Here is an 11290-nt window from a genome sequence, read left to right as displayed (position 1 = left end):
GCACAGCCGGGGGCACGGCCCGCCGCTGCCGTCGTTTTCTTTTTATACGTGAGTTATTTCTTGAGATCCACACGCTGTTCAAAATATGCGCGCGTCTTCTGAGACACGCGCTGTTCACAGTATGCACGGCGCGTCTTTTGAGACAGCAACGCCAATCGGAGATGCCGCGAGCAATTCGGGATGCGCGGAGCAACTAATATGGACTCGCGCATCTTAGGATGCTCGAGCATACCGAGGACAGCGAGCGTCTAAGTAGGAGGCCTACTAGACGCACTCTAATCCAGAGACGCATTTGGTAAACAAAGATGGGGGGGTCGCCCCCCCAGACGCTAAGCACCCAGGTGTACGGCGTGCCCTGGTCATGATGTTGAAAGTGGGAGGGTGAATATCTTGAGTGGAGCTGGGCGACCACACTCGAGCCCAGGGGCAGTTCGGGGCAGTGATCAGGACACGCACACAGCCGAAATTCAGTGATGAACGCTGCGCTTGAGGCCCCACAACACGCCCTTGCGCCTTGGACGCATTTAAGCATGCACGGTACCATACGTGACAGAGCGGCTCCGAGGCCCCCACCCAAGAAGGGGACTCTTTAACCGGTGGCGGTGCAGCGACCTTGCGGGAGCGTGTGCGGGCGGGCATTTGATGACATTAGCGAAGGTTGGCCGGTTTCGACATTTAGAAGAAGGAGTCCGACGCAAACAGTGACGGTTCAAGCAGCAGGGCCATCGGCACTTGGATACATGTGCGCACACTCTTTATCGGCTGGCGCGCTGCACACACGCGAAGGCTCTTCGTGGAGGCGCAAGGAGCACTTCGAGTCGAGCAGGTACGTCTCGTCATCAACGCTCTCGAACGTCGTCTTGCGAGAGCACGTGCTTCCTGCTGCGGTAGGCACGGATGCTCTGGCGCTGCTCACTCGCTGCATGAGCTGCCCGCCCTCGGCGGCTGTCGGCAGATGGCGCAATCCGCGCTCGCGTGCTCCCATCAACGAGAGGAAGCCGGGATGCCACTCCATGGTGATGGTGGAGATGGCGTCGGCACACAGCAAGCCGGCCGCCAGGAGCTTGGGCATGACCTCGAATTCAGCGCCTTCCACATCGATCTTGGCGAGCACGTAAGCCGGCCTGTGCCCCTGTGACACCCTTCGCTGGACGACGTGCTTCGCCACCCATGCCGCGAGGTCGACCGTCGTCACTGGGTAGCCTTGCTCCTCGAGCTTCTTTCGGTGAGGAAAGCGGTAGATTGAGCTCGAGCGCTCGGCAGACCACTTTCGCCTCCCGTTCAAGTCGACCGCCCTTCGAGCAGCCAGAGCCTCATCGGACTCTGCAAGAGGCGTGCCCCCGCTGTCCCTGTAGAAGGTCGTTGCGCCGTCGGCAGAGGAGACGGCCGTCTGCGTGAACACCTTCACGCGCCAGCCACGGCTGGCGTAGCACGCCTCCAGGCTTCTGAGCCTTGCCGTGTGTGCGATATTTGGCTCAAAGGCAAACGCGCACAGGCCTTGGAAGGAGCGCGGCGAACGCTCTGCGATGGTCCCGAACGCCTGGTCGAACAGGTGTGCATACAGCTTGCCTTTGCTCGAGGTGGGCCGGTTGTCGTCAGCCCACTTGCCGTTCCACGTCGTTGCATGCGGCGGTTATGCTGCTGGCTCGAAGAGCTTGCGTGTGGATATGCCCATGTTGGCCCCAATGTCCAGGAACACGAAGCGGCAACCGTCTCCCCAGCGGCCGTTCACGACGTCGCCAGGCCCCGAGAGAGCAGTGCCGTTCTGCCAGAGCTTCACGTCTTCCCTGCGAGAGCGGAGCTGCGATGAGCTTAGAGCATGTGACGGATGAAGTGCTGCCGCCGCCAAAGAGGAGAAGAAGGCTGTGCACGAGCACGGCGACGCCCGCCTCGAGCGCCGACATCGGCACAAAAGCGCCATCGGCACCGACAAGCGCCTCCGTTTCCTTTGCCTGCGTACTTTTGCGTTTGAACTGTACGTACTTTTAGCTTACTGGGAGAAGAGAGAGAGGGGGTTGTGTTCTCTAGGCCCCTAAGGAACTGTATCGTCGTCGTCGTCTCTAGCCAGTCACTCAAACTCTCAGAGATGGGCTAAAGAGGATCCGGAGCGCGGTAAGACTCTGGGGCTCTCTCCGAAGGGAGCGTAGCGTACGCGGAGGGAGCTCAGAGTTTCCCCGTTCTCTGGAGCAGTCGAGGCTCGAGCTCGCAGCGCGAACTCGCCGTCTGAGCCTAGCGCAGCGCGAACTCGCCGTCTGAGCCTAGCGCAGCGCGGACTCGCTCCTGTTCATAGCTGCGCAACCCTAGCCTGGCTCCATTTTGTTGTACGCCGGGAATTCTTTTCGCTCGTTATCCCCGGCCGCCTGTTTGCTTGTGCACACACACACCTGGCCGCCTCTTGTGCACACAACACCTGCCGGTGATCGCTGTCTGGTGGCATGCCCCGAGTCCGCGTGGGCATCCTTGGCAACGCGTCCCTGCGCCTCATTAAGGTTGACACCAGCGCCATCGATGTCCGTGCGGACTTCCTTCACGCGGCCGCCGCCGCGCTCGCGCCCGACGTCTCCGATCTGAAGCGTACCCGCACTTTCCTAGCCGGCGGCCTGGAGCTGACCGACCACAGCATGCTCGAGACGGACGACACCGTCTACGTCGCATTCAAGGGCGAGGCGTGGCGACCGCCAGAGGAAGCACAGAAATTACGTACGGCAGCTGAGCGAATGGAGGATGCGAATTTGCGGCAGTGCGGTGCAAATGCGAGGAAGGCCCTTGCCAACTTCATGCGCATGTCGCCGATGACCCGCCAGCCGGTGTGCGCGTACACGTTGTGTGGCCCGCCGTTGATGCTATGTCACCCGCTATCTCGCGAGTATATCTGGCTGGGTGGGCCGCTGGGCGTCAAGTGCCTGCTCGTGGGCGCGTCCTTGGATAGCGACCTGTCCGGGCACATTAGCGTAGAGGAGCGGGCGACCTTCGACGCCGAAGTGAAGGAGCTGGTCTCGGGGCTGACACGCGTGATGCGGACGATGCTCATCGTGCTCGCTTTTGCCGGAAGCACAGCGCACTCTGCACTGGTCGGCGCCGGTTCGGTTTCAGTCAGCGTCGAGTCGCTCGATTGGTTTGGAGTCGACGACAAGGAGAGCCTGGGCATATTCTGGCTGAACACGGTGCTTGCAAACGTGGTTGCCGGCGTGGGCTTCGGGCTGCAAGTGGTGATGCTCGTCGTCGTCGCTACCCTCGATGGCGGGTTGCTTCACGCCGGTACCGTGGGCGACTTTTACTTTCTGTTCCGCTTCCGCCGCTGGCTGTGGATGCTCGTGTGGCTTCCAATCCTGTGCTTTGGCCTCAGCGCGATCCTCATTGCCGGCCAGGCCTTTTTTGCCAGCCCCCGCCACGGCCTCATCACCCTCGGGGGAGCGGTGTTCCTCTACTTCACCTTTGCGATGTCCGCGTCGTACGTGCTCTGCCACGAGACTCTGCTCAGCCAGCACCGGCAGGCCGTGAAAACGTGCGAGACCTTGGCGCTGCAGGCGGGCGATCCGGCTCCGCATCAGGGACGGGTTCACCCTGCGCCGGCTTGAGAGAACGGTGATGCCCTGCGCTTGTTCGTGCCGTATCTCTTTAGAGCAACATGCCCGTGCAGAGAGAAATCTTCCTAGATATAGAGAGACGCGTCCTGTGTAGCCAACTTGTCTACTTATGTACTGTAGTGCGCCATGTCTTTTGGAGCCTCTTTTGCCCAGCTAGCTGAGACTTTGCCATTTTGATTGGTCTGTCTTGTGTGTTGGTTGACAGAGTCGGGGAGGCGAAAAGGACGCAAGCGTCTGCCCCTTTTTTTGTTTTCAAACTCGGGGCCCACTCCGCTACGCTCCGACCCGAATTTGGAGGGCCTAAAAGTTTAAGGTGCTGCTGCGCAAAAGGGGTCGGACACAGGGCGCAGCTCATGCTAAGAGCTAGAAGAGCGGCCGAGCTAGAGAGAACGAACTACCCTCAGTACTACCCTGTCCCATTAACTCCACCTACCCTTACCCTCGCCCAGGGATCTACAATGCTGTGCTGCCCGACGACAGGTTCGGCGCCGGGCACCGGTTTACAAAATGCGCTGCTAGAACCTGCAACCTCCCTCCGGCAAACACTGCTGACTGGCGAAGGAGGGGTCCGTTAAAGTCCTTGCTTGCCTCTCTGCCCTCCACCCTCCAGAGAACCCTACGCCACGGTGATGGCATGAATAAGTCGGGCGGTCGTCAACGGCGCAGCCGCCTCCCACGCGTTCGTCGCGGGATCGTATCGCTCAAGCGAGCTGCTGGCGCCACCGTCGTTGCAGCCTCCCACGGCGTACAGCTTGCCGTCGAGCACCGCCACGGCATGAGCCTCCCGCGCCTCTGCCATCGGCGCCACCGCCTCCCACGCATCCAACGCGGGGTCGTACCGCTCCACCGAGCTGAGGTGGCCGCCGTTCCATCCGCCCACCGCGTACAGCTTGCCGTCCAGCACCGCCATGGCGTGATCATACCGCAACTCCGCCATCGGCGCCACCTCCTCCCACGCGTCCAGCGCCGGATCGTACCGCTCGACCGAGCTGAGGCAGCCACCGCCGTACCCGCCAACAGCATACAGCTTGCCGTCGAGCACCGCCACGGCGTGAGAATGCCGCGCCTCTGCCATCGGCGCCACCTCCTCCCATGCATTCGTCGCCGGGTCGTACCGCTCGACCGAGCTGAGCAGGTTGTAGAAGGCATCCTGCCCGCCCACCGCATACAGCTTGCCGTCGAGCACCGCCATGGCGTGAGTCTCGTGTGGTGTCGCCATTGGCGCCACCTCCTCCCACGATTTCGTAGCCAAGTCGTACCGCTCCACCAGGTTGGAAGTTGCGTTGTCAGCCTCACTCTCTTGGCCGCCCGCCGCGTAGAGCTTGCCATCGAGCACCGCCGTGCTGACATAGTTTCGTGTCGAAGGCATTGGCGCCACAGCCTCCTCCTCCCACACATTCGTGGATGGGTCGTACCGCTCCAGCGAGTTGACGAACTCGCCATCGTTATACCTGTCTTGGCCGCCAAACACGAGCAAGCGCGGCCTCTCGCGCTTCTTCAGCGTCTCCCTCCAGCCGCGGCGCCACGCGCGGCACGTGCCCTTGACGGCGTGCTCCGTGATCGGCAGCTGGGCGAGGATGTGCGGGGCGAGGTCCGGCGAGAGGAGGACCTCGGAGAGCACCCACTCGGGCTGCTCCACGAGCCGAGCGGCGTGCTCCTCCGCCACGCGCAGCGCGGCGTCGCTCGCGCCCGCCTGCGCCTCGATGATGGCGCACAGCTGCGCTGGCGAGAGGCCCGCGACGCGCGCGCCGATGCGGTGGGAGGCCATCGAGAAAAAAAAGAAAGAAATCACGCACGACGAGGAAAGGGTCCCCACCTGCAGGAGCAGGATTTTGGAAGGACGATCAGGGGGACAGGCCATCGAGGAGAGCGCTGGCAAACACCGGTCGTCTTACTCATTTGAGAGGTATTTTCAGGTATCAATTTTACGGATGTCTTGGCCAAACCGTGCCGTCCACCCATCCCTCCCTTGCGCCTTGTGGGTTGTGTCTTGTGTGTTCTTTCTTTCTTTCTTCAATCGTGTTGTGCGCCCTAAATAAATAAAAACGGACACCTCTCTACTGTGAGATGGGTAAAAAGGAACAGGCCCCCGCCCTTGCGATCTTTGTGCAGGGTTCTTTGTGGGTGTGGTCGGCGACTAGCCGGGGTCGTCCTCCCGATGGGGGACTAGCACTAGCCGTCTTCCGCATGGTCCCTCGGGTCCCTGCTGCTCCTAATCTCTTCGTACATCCTCCTGCTGATCTCCGCAAAGTCCTGCTCCCTCCCTCGTCTCACCCTGCGCGTCTGCTCCGCCTCACCGTCTTCTGCCCTGCGTCGTCTGGCGACGGGTCCTCCATAGTCGGTCGAAGTCGCCGCCCTCCTCGTGCCTCTTCCCAACGTTCCCTCGGCGGCCGATGCCGTCTGCTCCGGCTCCCCAGTCCCCGGGTCTGCCCTGCTCTCGTCTGCACTAGCTTCTGCTTCGTCATCACTGGCGCCTCTCCTCTTCTTTCTCCCCTTCTTGTATGCTTTGTACATCGCGTCGATTCCTTTTCGCGTGAGCACCAGCCTGAAGCCCGCCCAGCATCTGAACCGCTCCCTAAGTCGAAGGAGCATCATGTTGTGCGCCCGCCTTTTGTTGTGTCTTGAGATTTTTAGCAATACCAAACAACTCTAACACTCACACGTAATTTGGGGCCTGGAGCCCTGTTCACGCGCGCGCGAGACGTGCAGACAGGGTTGCCAGGTGAGAGCGAATGGCGCGGTTCACGCCTCGCACAACAGAGAGAGAGATGCGCTCTGCATGGTGTGACATAAAAGAGAGCGAGTACTTGGGCGAGTAGGCCGTGCGGTCAACGCTGCCGCGCGCGACTTTGCGCGCGAGGCGGCGCAGCTTGAGAACGGCGGTGGGCGAGAAGCCGCCGCCGAACGTCTCGTGGAGCAGCAGGTTGAAGTTGTTGCGCTTGACAAAGATCGCGTCGTGGTAGAAACCGCGATGCGCGCCTTGACGTAGCCGTGGCCGGTCTTGTGGGAGAAGGGTTGGCTGGGCTGCCCGCGCGCCTTGCAGCCCATGTTCAGGCGGCGGGCCTTCTCTTCGGTGTTGCCGAAGGCGTAGGAGTGGCCGACGGAGGCGGGCGTGCCGCCACTCGAGGCGTTGCCAACGCCCGGCGAGGAGGTCTTGAGGAGGGGCGTCCAGAGCTTGATTTCATTCACGTCATCGCACCCTCCTGGCCCCGCATGGGGTTCTGCGAGGTCAGTCTTGTACCCCTCGTTGTACTGCCGGGTGAGCTCTGGTTTCTCCTTGTCGCCGTGCACGACCGGCGCGTTGGCCGGGGCGCGCATCGCGTCCGCCCAGGCGGCGAGGACGCCGTCGTGGGGCCGCCGGTGGTGGGCCTTGTTGTAAAGGTAGTCGCCGAAGAAATCGACTGGCATGCCCCGCTCGAGCGCGACCCGAAGGGCGGGAAGCGCCGCGGAGAGCCAAAGGCCGAGCTTTCGCTGGAGCTCGTCCTGGAGGGTGTCGGAGGAGAGGGCGGTGGCGTACGTACCGTCGACACGGACATCGAAGGCCTTGCCGGCGAAAGGCGTTGAGGCGGAGACGAAGCGCGCGGCTTCGCGGTTGTTGACGGCGCTGTCTCCGAGGGATGGGTTGTTCTTGACGTGCACATCCCGCGCCTTGACGAGCTCCTGGTGCCCGTACCAGTCCTTGTGATTCTTGATGGCAGCGAGCGCCCGCGGCCGCGGGTACGTGGATTTGCAAGTGCCATTGAGAATCGCGTCGGTAGCTGGAAGGGACTCGGGCTCGGGGAGCGGGACGCTCTTAGGGTAGACTCAGTCAGGTAGCCGTTGTTTTTTCTATGTCTTCAGGCGCTGTAGAGGCGCACGCGTGCCGCTGCTGCATGCAGCTTCGCCGAGGCGGAGTACATGAGTGAGGAAGAGAAGCAGGCCAGCAGCAAGAAGTAGATCATCGCGAGAGACCCTGCCCGCGAACGGGGGGTGCGTCGACCGGCGAGACGATCGAGGGGTCCTGTTTACCATGCGGAATCGACCCTATATCCAGTGCTCAAGTCAAGTGCTCAAGTGCATCAGGAGGGCGCATCGCGAAAAAGAAAGAAAGAAGACAGGCAATCCACGGGAGGGATGGGAGGACGGCACGCGCGAACGAGTTTTCTTTTTCGTACACCGAGACGCTGTCGCGCGGGCCCAACGAGCTCGAGACGACGTGTGCGGCCTGGCGAAAACACGCCGGCCTAAAGACAGATGGATGGCCGAGAACATTCGGCGAGCAGCAGGCGCGCTCCCTTCCTAGGTTGCCCATTCGCCGTCGCTAGTCGCGGCCGAAAGACACAACGGCGGCCGGCACACACGGCCACCGAGCCGCCTGTGCGACCGTGGCTGCATCCATCCGGCTGCGGCGTCCCCGCACCCCACACAAGCATCCAGGGTGGCACCGTGCTGCGCGGCTGGAAGCGTAGGGATCGGTGCCACTCACCCACCTCTCCGCTCTGTCTGTCGCCCGCCGCCGCCGCTGCTAGCACTTGGCTTCTTGGCTTTCATGCCTCGCAGTTGCTCACGCCAATTTTGCTGCACCTAGGTGCAGCGCCAGGGCTCCCAGCAACCTCCTCTCTTCATGAGTGTGAGAGACACGCCTTCTCCACACACACACACACACACACACACACACACACAAAACAAACAAACACAACACACACTCACACACACACACACACACAGCTCCGCTGCTGTCTACTTTTCCCCTTTCTGCATCCCCCCCAGGCGCGTGACCTTCGCCGCGCGCCCAGACGCCGCCGCCGAAACGAATCCAGCTCGCGGAGATGCACTCAGAGACGCGGTACAAGTGTCGGCGGCAGACTTACGCGTGTGCGCTCGTGTCCCCCGCCAGAAGGGCATGTGCACCTCCACGAAACGATCCGACGGCGAGCCAGACGTCAACACATCGCCACCCAACTCCGGTGCAACAGCGCGCGACTCGGAAGGAGCCGCCCAGGAGTGGCCAGCCGCCGCGGCGGACAATGCTCGTCGCCTACGCGTCTCGAGCAATGCGCAAGCCACCGCACTCCAGACAAGTGCAAACACAGACCCATCGGGGCTCTGGGGCCCTCTGGCAGCCCGCTCGCTCTACTTTTTCCACGACCAGCGCCGGGCGTGGCTGCGTCTGGACCAGGCATCCGGCCAGTGGCTTGGGTGGGCGGCCGACGGCGCATCGGCGGCTGGGCTCTCCGGCGGCGCCGCCGCATGGTCGCCGTGGGGTGCGGTGGTGCGCCAGGAGGGAGGGCCGCACACCGCACGCTGGTTCGTCGGCGCCAAGACCAACGCCGCCTTCAACGAGTGCGACGAGCCCGTGCTAGCCGGCGGCGGTGCCGAGACAGCGTTCCTCTGCGAGCCCGTCTCAGGACCGGCGAGGAGGCTGTCGCGGCGGGAGCTGCTGTTGCGATCGACGCTTGCGGCGCGCGCGCTGCGCGATGCGCTTGGCACCACACCCTCGCCGCGCATCGCCGTCCACCTCCCCAACGGCGAAGAGGCTGTCGTCTGGATCCAGGTGCGTGCCCTGCCTCCGCCCCTGCCTCCGCCCCTGCCGCCGCCCCACAACTCTCACACGGGAGAGAGCAGCCCCTGCCCGCCGCGCCAGAGCGGCCACCACGCGCGAGGCGAGACGCACTGCGCCCCGCCGCCCGTCGCAGGCAGCCAAGCGGATCGGCGTGCCCTTCGTCGCGGTCGCGGCGGGCACCTCCGCCATGACCCTCAGCTCGAGGCTGGAGGACGTGGGGGCGGCCCTCCTCATCACGAGCAGCGGCCTCGCAGCCGCCTCGCGCGAGGCAGCCGCCGCGACGCCTCGGCCGCCCAGGGCCCTCCTCGCCGGCCCGGCGAGCGGCGACGAGGTGTGGCCACACAAGCTGCTTCTCCGCCCGCCCCACCTCCGCACCCGCTCCCCACTCTCTGCGTCTCTGCGCGCCCGCCCTCGCCAACCTCCTCCGCCCGCCACCGTGCAGACGCAAGGCTGGCCGGCGGGCGCAGCCCTCGCCGAGAGCCTCCTCGCCCAGGCCCAGCTCGCGCTCGAGGCGGCGGCCGGCGCGGCGGCAGAGACGGTGCGCCAGGACTGGTCAGACCGCGAGCTCGTCTCTCTGCTCTGGCGGGTCGAGCCGCCGGTGCCCGTCGAGGCGTCGCACCCGCTCTTCATCCTGTACACGAGCGGGTCGACGGGCAAGCCGAAGGGGATCGTCCACTCACACGCCGGCTTCCAGCTCGGACTGTGCGCCACCAGTGCGATCGCGCTCGACCTCCCCGCCGCCCCTCCAAGGGCCCCCGCCCCAGACGCGCCTCCCAGGGCCGCCCCAGCGGCCTCCCCTCCGGTAGCCGGCTTCGCCACGGCGAGCGAGAGCCCCGACGCCGCCGCCTCCACGGCCGCGGCCGCCAGAGCGGCGCCGCCCTCCACGGGCGACGTGCTGCTCGTGATTGCCACCCCCGGCTGGATCACGGGCCAGGCGTACATGATCTCCGCCGCTCTGCTCAGCCGCACACCCTCAGTCCTTCTGGACGGCTCGCCCGTCTCTCCGCCCGACCGCTTCGCCGCCGTCATCGCTCGGCACCGCGTGAGCGTGCTCAAGGTGCGCACCGCCCCACCCTCCTCTGACCTAGCACCTCCCTCCCCCCCCGTTCCTCTTCGCGAGTCTGGAAACCAGCGCCCGACTTATGTGGCGTCGCCCCCGGCGTGAGCACACGCCTTCCCGTCACGCCTCGCACTAGGCCGGCTCCACTTTCCTCCGGATGATCATGACCAACCCCGAAGCCGAGGCCATGCTCGCGCGCCACGACTTGAGCAGCCTGCGCCTCGGGACGTTCTGCGCCGAGCCGGTGAGTGACGCCTGCCCTGCCGTACGAAGTGCAGACTGACAGCATCCCCAAAAGCGCGTGCACTCTGGCTGGCGGCTGTGAATTTGCACCCGCGAATGTGTTCCGCATTGGAAACGGCTGCTATAACGCCACATGGACATGCTCGGTGTCCATCGACATCATCGGGATGCCGCTCGCCCTCCAAACGCCTCCTGGGGGTCCGACTGTTGAGCTGCGCCAGGGCGCGCCGCTCACCCCTCTGGCCCCCATGCCCCTCTCCGCAGGTCAACTCGGTGGTGCACGACTTTGCGATGCGCCACCTCACTCCAAACTACATCAACTCCTACTGGGCGACCGAGCACGGCGGCATCGTCTGGAGCCGATGCCACGGCAACGACGACCAGCCGCTTCAGCCAGACGCGCGCAGCTGGCCCCTGCCTTGGATCGACGCCGCCGTGCTCGTCGCGGACGGCGAGGGCTGGCGCGAGGCCGCCGCGGGCGAGAAGGGAGAGGTGGTCATCCGGCGGCCGTACCCTTACATGGCGCTCACGGTCAGGAGACCTAGATGCGACAGAGCACACGAGGGAATGCGGCGGGCGAACGGTGTGGCCGAGCCTTGAGCGGAGCCCTTGCGCGCCAACGCAGGTGTGGAGCTCCGACGGGTACGGAGAGCCGGGCTGGAGCGGCGATCTGAACCGTTGGGCGGCCTACTTCTCCCAGGGCTGCTACATCCAGGGCGACGCGGCCATCCGACACGCTGACGGCTCCTACACCTTCCACGGCCGCTCTGGCGCTCTCGCCCCGCCCCCACCTCCCCCCCGCCCCCCGCCCAGGGACCGCTCCCCCCCCCGCCCACACCTCCCGTCACCCGGGCCACG

General features: G+C 64.5%; 1 protein-coding gene across 1 annotated transcript; it reads left to right on the top strand.

Annotated features, from left to right (window-relative positions):
- Nucleotides 1-8469: 8469 nt before the first annotated feature.
- Nucleotides 8470-11032, top strand: EMIHUDRAFT_248158 (hypothetical protein; the record flags this gene model as incomplete). The annotated part of the gene is made up of 6 exons (XM_005763355.1): nucleotides 8470-9120; nucleotides 9263-9460; nucleotides 9677-9831; nucleotides 9907-10186; nucleotides 10326-10433; nucleotides 10697-11032. 6 exons carry the CDS (start codon nucleotides 8470-8472, stop codon nucleotides 11030-11032), a joined length of 1728 nt encoding a protein of 575 aa, XP_005763412.1.
- Between the last annotated feature and the right edge of the window lie 258 nt (nucleotides 11033-11290).

The sequence above is a fragment of the Emiliania huxleyi genome, assembly GCF_000372725.1.
Source record: "Emiliania huxleyi CCMP1516 unplaced genomic scaffold EMIHUscaffold_638, whole genome shotgun sequence".
Classification (NCBI taxonomy): Eukaryota; Haptophyta; order Isochrysidales; family Noelaerhabdaceae; genus Emiliania; species Emiliania huxleyi.
This window is presented reverse-complemented; position numbering and strand designations above follow the sequence as displayed.